We start from the raw sequence: 15,008 nt of genomic DNA, 5'->3' as shown, positions 1-15,008 counted from the left end.
AAGGTGAGGAGAGGAAGAGCAAAGAAAAGTGGAGATGTGGGTGAGTGGAGCGAGGGGGGGGGCATCTAATATCATCTTGTCCTAGGCCCAGGGAAGGCTGTCAGCTGGCCTGTGTCTAGTATTGATGGCAAATGAAGCTTTTGTCAAGCCCTGAACCATTTGAGCCAATTGTTTCGATAACGGGTTCATTACTTGAAGCTTCAGTGACAGTGACCTCTCCTGGTGAATAACAAGGCTGCAGTCAAATGAGGTAGGGCAGGGGTCTCGAACTCCGGTCCTCGAGGGCCGCAATCCTGCAAGTTTTAGATGTTTCCTTCTTCCAACACACCTGATTCAAATGATCAGGATCGTTATCAGGCTTCTGCAGAGCTTGATGCTGAGCTGATCATTTGAATCAGGTGTGTTGGAAGAAGGAAACATCTAAAACATGCAGGATTGCGGCCCTCGAGGACTGCAGTTCGAGACCCCTGAGGTAGGGTATTCTGAAGGGGAGGCTTTTAATTACATACATGCCACACCTCAATGAGCAGTGCTGGAGAAACTAGTTTACTTCAGAATTTTCTTTACACTAAAACAAGCTTTGAAGCAGTTCTATGGAATTATAGTTCAGGGTTTGAAGCATGTATCGAAGCTTCAGTGTTGCGCTGCTGGAACAATATTCAGGACTCATTGCAGGCACTGACGTTCAAGAAACAGTTGACCATGAGTTCCTTTTATGTAGCAAAGGAAGAATTATAGCACGATTAAAAGTTACTTCTCTTTTGTATTTACATCTGTAGATTAAGTTCTGCTGTAAAGCACATTTTAATTGCCACTTGGGTCTTAATAGATTTAGTATCGAGCCAATGTCTGTAGCTTTAACAAACAGAGAACTGCTGGTTATTGCAAACAAGAAAGACAACACTGAAAAGAAAATTGTGACAATTTTTCTTTTTATTTAGGTAACAGCCATATTTCACCACAACAATAAAATCTGGCATCTTCCTGGAACATATTCTGTTGAATTTCTTAGTTGTTTGATGGTCTGCAAAGAGAGGTAAATTAGGTCAGCAACAAGTTTACTTGAAATGCTAATCACTTAATTGACAAAACCAACAATTAACTTACTTGGCCCATTCAACGTTGAGAATAAGATGATCATATCCGAATCCTGACACTCCTGCGATGGCTCTGGCTGCATCCTCCCGACGGTGGAAACTGATGAAGGCAAATCCCTGAGAAAACACAGTAAGCAATTGATAGATTAGACAATGGCATCATGCTGTGAAAAATACAACTGCAGTGCCAGCTGGTCATTAACTCAACACTACATACTTCGTTAAATAGATGCAAAAAGCAGTTAAAGAAAAAACACTGTCGTCAATTTACGGCCTACAACTTATTGCAAATGATGTCTCCAATCCACAAAGTTAAACGTCTGCTCTAAAACTTCCCATTGCAAAATCAGCACAGACCTTTGACTGCCCCGTGTTCTTGTCTTTGGCCAGGTAAATCCTTGAGATGGAGCCAAATGGTCTGAAGAGCTCCTGCAGGTCTGTCTCACGGGTGTCCTCCGACAGGTTGGTCACACGAATGGTAGCATTGTCATCAGCTGTAAGGTGCAAACGTAGTGTGTTTATACTGAGCAAGACTATTGTTGTTGTACAATGACTCCAGTAGAGAATGGATGTTTAGACTTAGAGGTTACACCAACATACACCCACCTCTGCGGTTAGGCTGCATGGACTCTCCTCTCCTTGTGCCTCCATCCCTCAGGCTCGGGGGCACATACTTCCCTGTCTTGCTCTGTGCAGGCTGTGCTGGCTCTGGTTCCGCTGGTAAAGGAGGGGAAACATCAGGCCAAATTAACAATGACAACTTTAGGAATATTAACCACCAACAGTAAATAATCTGGTTGTGTGAATGGTGGGCTGAGGGTACCAGAGCCAGCAGGTTTCTCCTTGTCTCCAGTGGAAAGCCCAAGCTGTTCAGCCAGCTCCTTCTGCATTGGGCCCAGGGTGTCCTTGTACGGACAGCGGGTGGTCCAATGGTCTCCTTTGCAAATACGACAAGACACAATCTTCTGCCCTTTCAGTTTGTTCATAGGATCCTCATCCTGGTCTTGAGCGTTCAAATCCTGCAAAAGAACATATTGGGCATTCAGGCACAACCAAATACAGACCCATCTGAAGTGTTTGCAAGCACTGGGTTAGTAACAGGCAGCAAAAAAATGCAAGGCTCATAATTGATTCTCACCTCTTTGCTGGAGATGAAAGTCATGAAAACATCATCGCTGACTGTGGTGGTGGCAACATTAGGACCTGGTGCGTCAAACTCAGAGTTTCCAAATTTCTTCCAGTTCTAAAACGATAGAGCAGTTTACTATGTGACACCACATCTGATTTCAGAAGTCTTTTTCCAGAGTCATTTCAAAGTAAATGCAACTTTATCATAATTCAGTGTAAACACAGACCTTCCTTCTGGCAACAGCTTTGGAGGCTTTCCTCGTCTCAATCTTGAAGGTCCGCACAATCTAGAGGACATTCGTACATCAATTTTATTTCACAAATGCAAGTGTTTTTCTTACTGTAGTCAAAATGTGCATGATGAATGGAAGTTCCAAACTGCTGTCTGTGGTACTAACTACAACATAGAAACACCTTGAAGCATACATTATATTTCGAGTTCTATTTTTAGTAATTAAGGTAAACAAGGATGATAGAGAATCAATGTTATACCAATGAATTGCTAAACCTGTTGTTTTTCTGTTTTACATGCCAAATGGTATATGTATGCATGCAAATACAGTATGTCAAACTATTTTAACCATTTCTACAAATGACAAGAGCCCTGATGTTATTAAGACAAACCAATAAACACATCTGTACCACAGTGATGCTCTCATAACACATCTACTAAAATGCATTCTGTAAACCAGCTTAAGGGCTTAATCAAAGGTTGCACCCATAAAATGCAATCATATACAAAGCACAACTGCGACAAAGTAAATCTTAATAAAACTTAATTACCTTGAACTTCTTTCCATCATCATCTATTTTATATTCTGTGACAGTTTTAATATTTCCTTTGATGGTTTCCTTGGGAGATGGCAGTGTGCCTGACAAAAAATAAAACAGAGTTTAGTCATTGACATTGTTAGACAAGGAAATATTTTTCCTGCCCTCTTTCTTAAATGTTGCGTTTGTGTAGTTTTGAGTAATTGAGTACATAAATTGTGCAGCACCTGAAGTAACTCCAGCAACACATATGTATTGCTAACGCAGCCTGCTAGCTATTAGCTGTCTACTGAAAGACCTGCTCATGCTACAGCAGGCGACGGCATATGTCAGTCACACGTTTCACTTAAAAACAACGGAATCTATGTCAGTCACTCAAAATTTCTATTACACGCCTTTAACAGATAGATAATCAAAACATCATGGGTAAGTACATTTTAGCTCGAGTATTATGCCCGACAACCACGTGGAAGTGGAAGCCGCGTAGCCGGCCTCGTCCTACGGCCACCAGACCACAAGAGCTGTGCTAGCATTAGCTACGGATGCTAAGAAGCTCTTTACCTTCATCTCCTTCCTCCTCGACTTGGTCTGCCCAGCTGGGCTTGGAGCTGGAAGAAAGAGACAAATAGTCAATATTAAACCAAGATCATACGCCAAGCATTACCATAAAGTAATAATACTCTCTGAAGAAAACTCACTCGTCGTATTCAATCGACGGCATCCTTTCGGCTAGCTTAGCTTCAGGGCAGCTAACAGACCGGGAGCCGCGCCTCAACGTCACGCACCGCCACAGTTCTGCCTTCGCAGTAAAAGCATGGCGTTTTGCTTCACAATAAGAGTCCGTCCATGTTTCTAAAGCAGTTTTAAACGTTGAGTTGGTGGGGTCGACAATAACTTAAAAACATGGCTATATCGTGTTGAATCCTATGCCGATTTCAACCCTGTCAACTTCTAAAAATTAAAACTGAAAAAAAAAACATAGAAATCACTAAGGGAGATTTTAATACAGTAAACAGTTTTTGGACATTTCTCTGATTTAATGTTTGTTCTTTTTTTTTGTTAAGGATAGTGGAATACTTTTACAATTTTAAGTCTCTAAAAATCTTTAAATAAAACTGCAAAATAAAAAAAAAAAATCTAATCACTGCTTACTGCCACATGTGTGATATGTGATTAGAAGGTTACAGTCGACACTGGTTCATGAAAAATGTTGGAAACCACTTCAGCAGGAGAACTGGATTAAATCCTTATATTAGGCCAAATTTGAATTTAGAATAAACTGGGGTTAGACACCCCCTTAAAAACAATGTCTGTCTTCTTTTGAAATATATATATATGTATATATGTATGTGTGTGTGTGTGTGTGTGTGTGTGTATCTTTAAAAAAGGACTATGGGGAATCTTACTTGCTAGTCATTTTGACTATACAAACTTGTTACTTATGCATAAAATTAAGTTTCAAAATTTGATATTGCCTTGACTTTAACTATAACATAACATACATTAAATTTTCTTATCTCAGTTTAACGATTTCACTTAAATTTGACCCTGACTTCTCTTATTAAATGTGAAACTATTTGTGCAGTCATAGACAGTATCACCAATTAGGACTTAAATAAATCAAAATCCCTGTAATGGTTGGCATGCATGAGTCAGAGGAAGTTAATCAGAAGAGATAATCAAAGTTGTTACACATTACGGAAGTAAATAAATCTTTATTACTTATGGTTGTGTTTTCAAAGTTAAAACAGAACAGTGACATTTCTCACTTACAAAAATAAATCTCCTTGTAAGGAACTTCTTTGTAGAAATATAATTTTTAAAGAGTTTTTCCAGCATGAAATAAAAATGTACTTTACACAAAAGCTACCAAGCAACAGCTCTACTTTCTCATCTCTCCTCTGGGCTCTTCCCACAACACGCTACTCTTATACTGTCAAACACAGCCATGTAAAGGATTGGATGGATGCACATGTTCAGACTTGCCAGACCCTTGGACGCTTGGTACATGTTGTAGATCCAACAGATATTATTGTTGGGATCCTGAAGTTTCAGATGCAAGTGATAGGTCTGAGAGAAATGATAGGGCAGGAAGGAAACTGCATACAGCACAAGCACTGATGCGACTAACAGGGCGACTTTACGTTTCTCTAGTGTGGTTATGGTGACATTTTGCCACACCACCCGGATCACTGCGCAGTAAGCAGTGAAAGTAACCAAGAAGGGAAGAAGACACCCAAACACAGCGAGAAATACTTTGTAAGTGAAGTGAGGCTTTTCATTTTCAGAACCACAGTAGGACATGCACAGAGTGTTCTTCTTGTTCTCAACGTGGCAAATGGAGGCAAATTTCAACACAGGGCAGGAAATGACTCCCACAATGACCCAGATGATGACACTGATGGCCTTGGCGTGGACAGGCTCCACGTGAGAGCGTGTAAAGAAGGGCCAAACGAGAGCCACACATCGGTTCACACTTATCGCCATGATGAAGAAGATGCTCACGTATAGGTTGCAGGTGAAAAGAAACTTCTCAATTTTACATGCAGCGTTACCAAACACCCAGTGCTTGTCCATTGAGTAGTAGGCAATCTGCAAAGGCAGGGTGAGGACATACAGCAGGTCGCTGATGGCCAGGTTGCAGGACAGGATGACTCCAGTGTGCCAGTTCCGTCTCTCTCTAACAACCAGCAGCCACAGGGCAAACAGGTTTCCTGCCGAGGCCACGATGAACTCAACCCCATACACCGCAGGCAGCACGCCTTTTTGAAACCTCTCGCAGTCAGAGAAGTTGGCCATCGTCTTGCTTTCTGCTGAAAGTTATTTTGTTATTGAGCTGCTTTCATGAAATTTGTACCGTCTCAATACCTGTAAGAGGAAAAAGCTAAATTATTAAACTCCATCATTTGAATAAGTGAGAATAAGTTTGACTCAAGTATAATTTGTATTTGATTTCTGCGGTTAAGTTGGGGAAGTTAGAGAAGCTCTTCAGAGAAAGAACTGATTTTCAACTTGCTAAAACAAAACGGTGTACATTAAATTTTTGAAACGATACACTGCTAACAGAGATTTACCTTAATAATTAGACATGCAGAAATGAAAGCAGTGATCTTCACTTACCGAAAGGCAGATGTGCAGGGCATGAAGACGGGTACGCTTTTGAAGATTCATTTCCTGTGACATCTGCAAAGACAGCACGAAATACCCCTCCACTATCATACGTAGCTCAGGCTACGATAAAAGTGAGAGATGAAGATGACTCACAACAACCTCAAAGTCAGTTCCTCATACCCTCTGTCTGTATTTCACAATTTGGAGAAGCAAAACTACAGTGACCCCAGCGCCATGCATTTGCAGCACAAATTGGTAATAAACAGCCCTGAGTTAGTGTTAGGAAACAGCTGAAGCGCTTTATCACTCTCTGTCATCCTAATAAACACAACCAAAGAGTATCAGATTACCAGTATATTTAATCTTTCTAGATTTCAAGCTCAATACCAGCACACAATAACATTAATAGTCCAGAAGGCCCATAACCAATATTTGGAGGTGGTATTCATTTGCAAGAAAAGAGTTAAAATTGAAAATAAACTGCAACCCTGCAAACCTTCTTTGGAATGCCTTTTTTTTTTAATGTAAGTCTAATTAAAAGACAGCTTATGAACATTAATCACTGTTGCTAGGCTATTATCTGTGACATGTAAGCAGTCAGATAGTTCTGCATTCAGGACGTTGCTCAAGATCACAAGATTACAGTGTGGTAACCGGGGGGGATTAGAATATGAGTAACATCAGGCACAGCTATTTTCAGGAATGCAAATTTTCTACCTTTGGAGGATATTCTAATCATAATCTAATTTAACATTATTAACTGCTCACACACAAAACTTTTCTTATGATTCACATTGCAGGCTGCAGTAGATGCTCCTTGGTGGCTGTGGTGTGCTCTGACCGGTTTGCGACCAAAAATGACGCTAAAAATAATAAACTAAGGCGTTCTAATGGCAGATTTGTCCGAGGTTAAACCCAGTTACATGTATTCTACACGTGATCTTTTCTGTGAGTGGAAAAACAGCGAATGCAGATGCGCTCCGTTTTTCATGAGAAGACCTCATTTTGAAGTGTAGATACTGTGGTCCACCGAAGTTATAAAAGTCCGACTTTCCACTACTGTAGTTAACACAGCAGCTTCCTGTTACAGTGACACTAGTACAGCTTCATGATCATCATGCTCATCAATTCACACTCTCAAAGAGAAGGTCGCAAGCAGTCTGGAGCCCTGCTATTTGTCACTTGCGGCAGATAGAAAAAGGCAAAAGTATCCATTTTAAAAAATGATAATCGCAAAATAGCTGAATATCAGATCTCAGCCAGGGCAGTAGTTGCTTGGCCTTTAGTTTTTAAAGTCTACATAAAAGCAGAGCTGCCGAGTTTATGTATTTATTAATCCTATGATATCCTGTACTTGTACAACACTAACCTCCATTTATAAGTCATTCATTCCACTAAGACATCAGTGAAAAAATTAATTTTCATGGGTGGCATTAAATTAGTCTTGTTGGATTGACAGGTTTCCTGCTAAATTAACGAACAACATTAGTTGAAATTTAGGTTATACCTGCTGCTTTAAAAAAAGAAAATCAAATCCTCCTTCAATTATTTGCCCTTACTTCAGCTTAAAATACAAAAAGGACCAAAAGTCATAAAAAGAGGACTTTTATTTTTTCCTTGTGTATAGTTTCAAATTCAGAGATCTGGAACCGACAAGAACATGTTTGCATACAACTGACAAAGAACAAACCCAACATCAAAAGGAGTGCCTGCATACAGCATTGTTATGGTCTTGTTGACAAATATAAATGTGGAAAAAAGGGAAAGACATTTCAGTATATGGCTCCAACCAGGTATTATTCTAAAAAGAATGGCTGCATCATGTTTTTCCTCCCACTCTTCCCAAGATGCGCTTGTTGCTCTTTTTTTGTCCATCTGCTAAGCAGCATCACTTATAGCTAAACACTTCACTAGCTGTGGCAATCAGAACATGTGTATTTGCTGCCATCTTCTGCTTCAGAATAAAACTGCACCAAAAGTCCAGACAGACGAAAAAGTTCAGCCTTTTCCTTTCCTCTGTGTGAAGCCTCGCTTTGTTCCAGCACCTTTCCTCTTAAAGCCCGACTTGTCTGTCTGACCTTTAGATCTGAATGGTTTGTCCTTATTTTTGTTCCCATGAAATTTCTTTTTCCCACCAAACTTATTTTCTCTATCCCCATGTCTCTTTACTCCGAATGCTTTTCCTGTGGGTTTCATTTTCTGTCCAAATGATTTCTCCCCATCTCTGGATTTCTTCCATCCTTTTCTCTGTTGGTCTTTTCCTTTTTTATCTCTGTGCTGTCCTCCTGGTCCTTTTCTCTTTGGTGATTTGGAGTCTCTGTCTTTTCCTGAGGGTTTACCAGGGGACAGCTTCCTCTTCTTGGCAGGTCCATGGGACTTTTCTGAGAACCGTCTCTTCTTGGCACTAGGGAACATGTCTGCACAAAACATATATTGGTCAACATTTAGATAAAAAAAACAAAAACTCTAGAGCAAACAGTTTACAGTTCATTAGTGACAGTCACCTTCATCTGGCTCCTCTCCCACCGCCTGTCTGTAGTACTCCACCTCATCATCGGATTCAACAGCAGCCTTATCATCCTGCACCCCTGGATCCTCCACCTCACTGTCCTCCTCAGCTTCAGCATGTTTCCTCTTAATGCCTTCCAGGCTCTTTTTCCTGTCAAGAAGGAAAAATGCTATTTACACTTGAACCAAGTGAACAATTGATAAAACAAAAAGGTCAAATTATTTCCATTTACTTGTGGTCTTCCCGTTGCTCCTTCTTTTGAGCAACATTCTGCGCCTGCTTCGTGCGGCGAGCCTCCTTCTCTTTTATCTGGGCCTCCTTCCTCTTCAAGATCTCCTGGATTTCTTCCTCTGTCTTGGAGACTGCAATTATGGTAAATAACAGAATTCCCACTGAAAAACTGGTTGTGACAGGTGCACATAAAACCATGTGCGCTCTAGATGCATCAGTAAGCGTTTACTTTTGGAGAGAAATCATGGAACTCATACTTCTTTTGTCATCATATACATCCAAATACAACAAGCAGAAAGACAAAATTAGGAATGCACTCACTTGTAGAGTGATAAAGAATATTCCCATCGCCCATCCCTTCTTGAATCTTCGTCAGCTGCAAAGTCATGCGCGGACCAATCTAAGGACAACACAATTCAATATTTAGCCGTTATTCATCCGTCACTGACAGATCGTTTTCAAAAAGGTGAATGCCTCTGCATACGTACTTCAGTCAAACGGACAGCGCTCTGTTGGGACGCCATGTTGCCTCTTCCAGAGTAAACCTGTGGCAATTCAGTTATGTTGTGCTCCCCGTCTTGCTCAGGTTCACTTTCTGAAAGGTTTGCCCCTCTGAAAGTGGTTACAGAGCACAACATATTGCATCACATAACACAAAACAATCACCAGTTATGCTCCAAATCTAAACACTTTACAGCCTCAGGACTACAACAATTGTACCTTCATAAGAACCTTACTTCATCAGAAGCTCACTGATATCCTCAAACTTGCTCATGTTGGGGAACTTCTCCTGCATCAGCTTCTTGACGCCGCGGCTCATTCCCACAGGGACCACCTTCAGGCTGCTGCAGGTTAGAAATAAGATCACGTTGGTCAGTTTGACATGATAATTAAAAATCGGGAATGTGCTTTATTCTGTAAGGGGCCCATCAGTGCGTTTACTTTGGACATACATCACTGAACAGTCAAGTCATGGTCTGTCATCATCTGAGCCCAACTAAACAGGATTGTTTTACCCAAAATAAATCCAATGTGAATTCACGTAACTAGTCTGGTTCATCACATGCAATCACTGACAAAACAAATACTAACTTCATGGTAAATATTTTTACTTACTAATGTCGAAACTCGATTTCCTGGGTCGCTGGGTTGTAATTTAACAGCACACACCTCTTGATGTTGTTGAGGCTTATCTGAAAAACACCATTATTTCTCACTAGTATTCAGGATTAAGCTTTCACATTACTGAAGAGCTCATTGACAGAGATATCAGAAAGCGTTTACTTTTGACAAATCTTCACAAGAACTCAGAAGACTATACTTTCATCATGCAACAATGCTTTTAAAATTGTGTCAACCAGAGTGACGAAAAGATAACAGTTTTACAGGCAAAACATACCGAATGCACATTTATGGAAGGAAACATGTTTTGAAACATGGTGGCCATGAGTTTGACATGCATGCCATCTACTCCAAAGTTGTTGAGGATGAGCAGCGGGTGATGGGTGAACTGCTGCTCATGCATCCTGTGCTTCTTCAGAGATGAAACCACATCTTTGACAAGAGAATACTGGAAAAAAAATGGCAAAATGCTTATAAATGAAAGAAAAAGGAAGGAGGTAAGTATGACTTGGGTAGATTGGGCAATTCAGTGCGTTTACTTTGAAAAACATCACTTAACAGTCAAGTTTGTAAATATCATCATCAAAACCCCAATATTTCATTAAACAAGCTTTCTTCAGAAGTTATGATATTTACCTTGAGGACTCTGAAGTGAAGCATGGGACCTTTGGGAAGTCGAGCAAGCCTCTGCAAGGACAAGAAGTGGGTTGTTAGGTTGATAGCAGTGCAAATTTAACATGGAAGAAGTGTGTGATTAACTTTGATGATGGTCTCACCATGTTGATACTGCTGGGTGTTTTGCTGAAGATCATGAAGTGTGTCACTCCCAGCGGTCCTGCGATGGCCACAAAATCTTTTAGCACATTCTTTTTCCGAACCTGGTTTTACAAAGGATAAAAATAAATACAATTAAAAAAAAAAAAAAAAAAGCCAGACATGGTGAGTGTGTAACAAAACTTTACAAGGGTACTTTGACAAAACATTTGTGAAGAGGTGTGCAGTAACCCAAACTCCCAAATCAAAAATTCTTCTTAATATAAAACAACGTGGTCTTCTGTCCTACAGACAGCTGTGATCAGCAGACACACGGACCTTCAGTGACTCTGCGGTGAATGGCTCCATGACTCTCCGCACGTCCAGGATGAGCTGACCCACGTTTTTCCCAACCTGACCCCGCTGAAACACGAAGGAGTGGGGCACGGCTGCGTAAGTCTCTTCGGCCACATGGTTGGCTACTGCTCGGGATTTCTTCTGGTTCTTGGTCTGACAAGCACAATGCGGTAAAATGTTAAAATGACGCAGTTCTCGAGTGGACCTCGAAGTTAACTTTGCTAAAAAGACAGCTAACATTACAAAAACTTCACCACGGAGCTAAGCTAAATTTACGACAACGTATCCAAAGAGCCCAAAGTTATATTTTAACAAGTGAACAATTAAGAAATATAATACAAGTTATATTTTCACAAATGAATAATTAAGAAATACCCTTTTCAAAGTTAGCTTTAAGTCCATATCGGCTAACCTGCTAGCACAGGCCGTTACTTACCTTTGATTTGCCCATTATTCACCTCGAAACAAAGTTGGTGAATTTAGTCAACACACGCACAATAATGATCCTCTACACTATATTTAAACTAGCAAGAAGAACTACGTTCATTATTTCGGAAAAAAATGCATTCAGTAGCAGTATCAAAATCTCAACACCGAAGTCAACGCAACACCCTCCACATGGTTCTCCCCCGGTGTCACACGCTAATATGTTCGTGTTGCTCATAGGGCTGTTGGTTCCTAGTTTCTTCTTCTTCTTCTTTGAGCGTTTAACGGGGGATGCGGACTAACTTAGCGCACTACCGCCACCCTCCGGATGCATTGTAAACGATCACTCTTATGGCTCACATCTTTGCAGAAAAAAGGCGTAGCATGCAAACCACACACACACACACACACACACACACACACACACACACACACACACACACACAAAACAAACTGAAAAAAAAAACCAAATTATATTCTTTTTCTAAGCCCTGTGTTTGGTAAGAAGCCAAGTAAAATTTTAATCACTTTGTGCTCTGATGGCTTAGATAATATGCCTCTCAGGTGGAATGTCTCGTCTACATCCTCAATTTTCCTTTTAGCTATACTCCTCTCTCTGTCATACTTTATGCAGCTCATAAGGACATGCTCTACTATTTCAGGTACACTACATATCTCACAATCTCCAGTGCCATGCTTGCCTATCAAGTCTAAGTATTTATTTAATCCTGTGTGCCCTGTTCGGAGCCTAGTAAGTATCACCTCTTCTCTTCGACACTTTCCTCCTTGCCGTCCCAAAGAAACTTGAGGACTGATATTGTACAAGTCCCTTCCTTTATATTGGTTCCTAGCTGAGCTGGTGTAGATCAGTTTGAGGAGCAGGAGGAGGAGACTGGTGGCAGCATTTGAATGAATGTCTTGTCAAACTTTGAAATCCTCAAAGTCCAGCCTCTAAGTTTTACATGTGTTTAAAGATATGAAGCTCAGTTAATTTTGCGTAATGACAGTACCTGCATCTGTCATATTTTTGTAGTTTTACAAGGGCAGCTTTTATACACTTATACATCGTTCTGTTTTTACTTTATTCATGTATTGTCCAGGGAGTGTGCTTGGTTGTCTGTCTCTAAGTGTAGCCCTGCGATAGACTGGTGACCTGTCCAGGGTGTCCTCTGCCTTCGCCCTTAATTGGCTGGGATAGACTCCGGCCTGTATTTTTGTTTAAACTAATCATAAGTTGTGACAAATTTTGTCAGAAGCTATTTATGGTCAACTAATTTTCTTGTCAGGCCTACTCCATTCCTTCGCAGTGCAACACTGTTCATTCATCTTTTATGGACACTAATACAAAAAACAACTTTATAGTGTAGTGCTGATGTGGAAATCAAGTCCTGCTTACTCTAAAAGATGTTATTTAAAACTTTTGAGTACTTGTGATTAAATGGAAGACAAGTGCTAGTTGTGTTTGTATCTTTCCACACCAAAGGGCTGTACAATGAAACAAGTTTGACATAGTCAGGTTTTCTTTGTGTAAGCCGACTCGACAAAAACTAAAGCCCCAGTCAGGGATCACAGGTACCACGACGGTGGTTATCAACTTTCTTTGTCAACTCAGACTTTCTGCTTCAGACTCTGTGTGCGTTAACATAAAAAGGGGCATTTAACGCATCACATGACTCTTTTTCTTCAGAAAGTTATTCAGGCACTTTTGTTTGCATCATAGCCATCATTCAAGAACTAGCCCCCTGCCATGTCTATATGACAATTGTATTTTTCTCAATCAGAGCTGTCAGAACAGTTTTATTGAGATCAGTTGCCATTACACACAAAATCCCATTGCACTGTTTTGACTGTGTTATGGGACTAAAAATACAAAATGAATGTTTTTTTTAGTAGTGCAAATACATCTCAGTCCCCCCTTAATATCTAGCTGAATATTTCACTCTTGCAGAGACAATAAAAAGTTGATGTAACAATGATGTGTTAACATGGTCAAGCTGCAGATATGACTCAGCGTGTCATGGGCCGCAGTGATGCTGTGTGTGGACACATCAGCTGCTGCAGGACTATAAAATAATTTTAGTTCAATAACTTCCTTTTTATTATCTTATTGTCACTATAATGTTTCAATCAGAGGCTGATCCTGTTAGAAAAAGTTCAGATAACTTCAGGCCTCTGTGCATTTGTGACAGAGGTGATGGAAACTCATGCTCATCCATGGAAAAATGTCAACATTTGAAACAAAGACATTCTATGGCAATATCGACCATTTATTCGGATTCATATGAAAACTAGCCAAGCACAGGTGTGTGCGTGCATTATTTGAAGCCATGGCAACAGAACAGACGCGCGCTTATAAAAGGCCTGCACACCTTTGCTCATTTCCCTTTTGCACTTGGACTTTGACTTGACCTTTTGCAAATTGACGAACTTGCTGGAAAGCCCTTGCGAAATAAACACTGGATAGCATCCACAAACCAAACGTTCCTGAAGAAGGAAGCAGCAGCAGCAGAGCAACCTGTTGGAGAAGCCCCCAGTCAGAGAGAAACACCCAGTGGCGTGCAGGCAGGGTAGGCACAGCCTACCAAGACTGAAAGGAATCAATGAGATCATTCCATTTCAATAATCAGTTTTTAAATATATTTTTCAATTTCTTTTATTTTTTTTTTGTTTGTTTTATAATTTTTCAAATTACAATTTAGATGAAAGAGAAAGTTGATGTGAAAGTAATTAAACACATTTACTCAAGTACTGTATTTAAGTAAAATGTTCTGGTACTTGTACTTTAAGATACTTTATACTTTTCTGGGATGAATATTATACCGTATATTGTCTTGTGTTTCTTTTATATCTTTTTCTGCTCAGATATGTTTGCTATCTTGTGTTATTTTTATTATTATTATACATCTCCTGCGCAAATATAGCAGCCACACAGAGAGTATCTCCAGTTTTTACCACAAACATCAAATATAATAACATAAACTACATTTTTCTTTATAAATACACTGTCATGTGACTACAATACATACAACACATACTTTCATACTTTAATGAGAATACTTTTTTCATTTAAAATGTTAATACAAATATCTCAAAAGCTATACTTAAATACAGTAACTGATAGATGCACAGGAACATGAAGTGATGCATTTCTTGTGGCATATATTACAAGTAAATACAATTATAAAGCATAACCATTATTGCACACAGTGAAATTTGCCTTATTTGTTTAGTCAGGCTGTGAAACTTCATAAATATTTTTGGGGAACATATTACTGTTTTTGCCACAACTCCAGCTGCTCCTTTAAATATTCAACAAATCTCTGGGTGTCTGAGATGCGCATGCGGTTCAGTTTGAGTTCTTTGTCTTGATTCTGTAAAAACCCATAAAGAGAAAGAGCAAATTAGAACAACACTGAGACAAAGAGGAGAAGTTCCTCATCCATGTTTACACTCATGTGATTGTTTAAGTGTAGTGTCAGTTCTCTATCGCTTTAATGAGGGTC

General features: G+C 39.9%; 3 protein-coding genes across 4 annotated transcripts; all 3 read right to left on the bottom strand.

Annotated features, from left to right (window-relative positions):
* Nucleotides 1-915: 915 nt before the first annotated feature.
* On the bottom strand, nucleotides 916-3,793 carry eif3g (eukaryotic translation initiation factor 3, subunit G). The gene is made up of 10 exons (XM_008283092.1): nucleotides 3,695-3,793; nucleotides 3,558-3,604; nucleotides 3,009-3,097; nucleotides 2,453-2,512; nucleotides 2,236-2,340; nucleotides 1,921-2,116; nucleotides 1,704-1,814; nucleotides 1,455-1,591; nucleotides 1,108-1,214; nucleotides 916-1,024 (listed from the first exon to the last, which is right to left on the bottom strand). Exons 1-10 carry the CDS (start codon nucleotides 3,715-3,717, stop codon nucleotides 1,009-1,011), a joined length of 891 nt encoding a protein of 296 aa, XP_008281314.1. The 5' UTR covers nucleotides 3,718-3,793; the 3' UTR covers nucleotides 916-1,008.
* Nucleotides 3,794-4,684: 891 nt separating this feature from the next.
* p2ry11 (purinergic receptor P2Y11) lies at nucleotides 4,685-6,209 on the bottom strand. Of its 2 annotated transcripts, none has more exons than XM_008283090.1 (2): nucleotides 6,117-6,209; nucleotides 4,685-5,864 (listed from the first exon to the last, which is right to left on the bottom strand). In XM_008283090.1, the coding sequence occupies exon 2, from the start codon at nucleotides 5,793-5,795 to the stop codon at nucleotides 4,887-4,889; it is 909 nt and encodes a 302-aa protein (XP_008281312.1). In that variant the 5' UTR covers nucleotides 5,796-5,864; nucleotides 6,117-6,209; the 3' UTR covers nucleotides 4,685-4,886. The 2 variants fall into 2 exon arrangements, with proteins under 2 accessions (XP_008281312.1, XP_008281313.1); XM_008283091.1 differs by having other exon boundaries at nucleotides 4,685-5,809; nucleotides 6,117-6,206.
* A 1,487-nt stretch (nucleotides 6,210-7,696) lies between these two features.
* ppan (peter pan homolog) lies at nucleotides 7,697-11,718 on the bottom strand. The gene is made up of 12 exons (XM_008283089.1): nucleotides 11,516-11,718; nucleotides 11,062-11,232; nucleotides 10,746-10,847; nucleotides 10,606-10,656; nucleotides 10,247-10,417; nucleotides 9,964-10,040; nucleotides 9,585-9,692; nucleotides 9,336-9,459; nucleotides 9,169-9,247; nucleotides 8,849-8,978; nucleotides 8,612-8,766; nucleotides 7,697-8,524 (listed from the first exon to the last, which is right to left on the bottom strand). Exons 1-12 carry the CDS (start codon nucleotides 11,528-11,530, stop codon nucleotides 8,106-8,108), a joined length of 1,602 nt encoding a protein of 533 aa, XP_008281311.1. The 5' UTR covers nucleotides 11,531-11,718; the 3' UTR covers nucleotides 7,697-8,105.
* Nucleotides 11,719-15,008: the final 3,290 nt, after the last annotated feature.

Source organism: Stegastes partitus, unplaced genomic scaffold, assembly GCF_000690725.1.
Source record: "Stegastes partitus isolate 25-593 unplaced genomic scaffold, Stegastes_partitus-1.0.2 Scaffold297, whole genome shotgun sequence".
Lineage (NCBI taxonomy): Eukaryota > Metazoa > Chordata > Actinopteri > Pomacentridae > Stegastes > Stegastes partitus.
This window is presented reverse-complemented; position numbering and strand designations above follow the sequence as displayed.

Bases quoted from the DNA above. Each gene is read 5' to 3' on its own strand.
- eif3g (XM_008283092.1), bottom strand. From the start codon at position 3,717: ATGCCGTCGATTGAATACGACGA. The intron at 1,815-1,920 runs GTACCCTCAGCC...CTCCTTTACCAG, and splicing joins GGAGAAACCTGCTGGCTCTG to CGGAACCAGAGCCAGCACAG. The intron at 1,592-1,703 runs GTGGGTGTATGT...TGCACCTTACAG, and splicing joins CATGCAGCCTAACCGCAGAG to CTGATGACAATGCTACCATT.
- p2ry11 (XM_008283090.1), bottom strand. From the start codon at position 5,795: ATGGCCAACTTCTCTGACTGCGAGAGGTTTCAAAAAGGCGTGCTGCCT.
- ppan (XM_008283089.1), bottom strand. The intron at 9,693-9,963 runs GTAAGTAAAAAT...TCTAACCTGCAG, and splicing joins GAAATCGAGTTTCGACATTA to CAGCCTGAAGGTGGTCCCTG. The intron at 8,767-8,848 runs GTAAATGGAAAT...CCTTCTTGACAG, and splicing joins GAGCAACGGGAAGACCACAA to GAAAAAGAGCCTGGAAGGCA.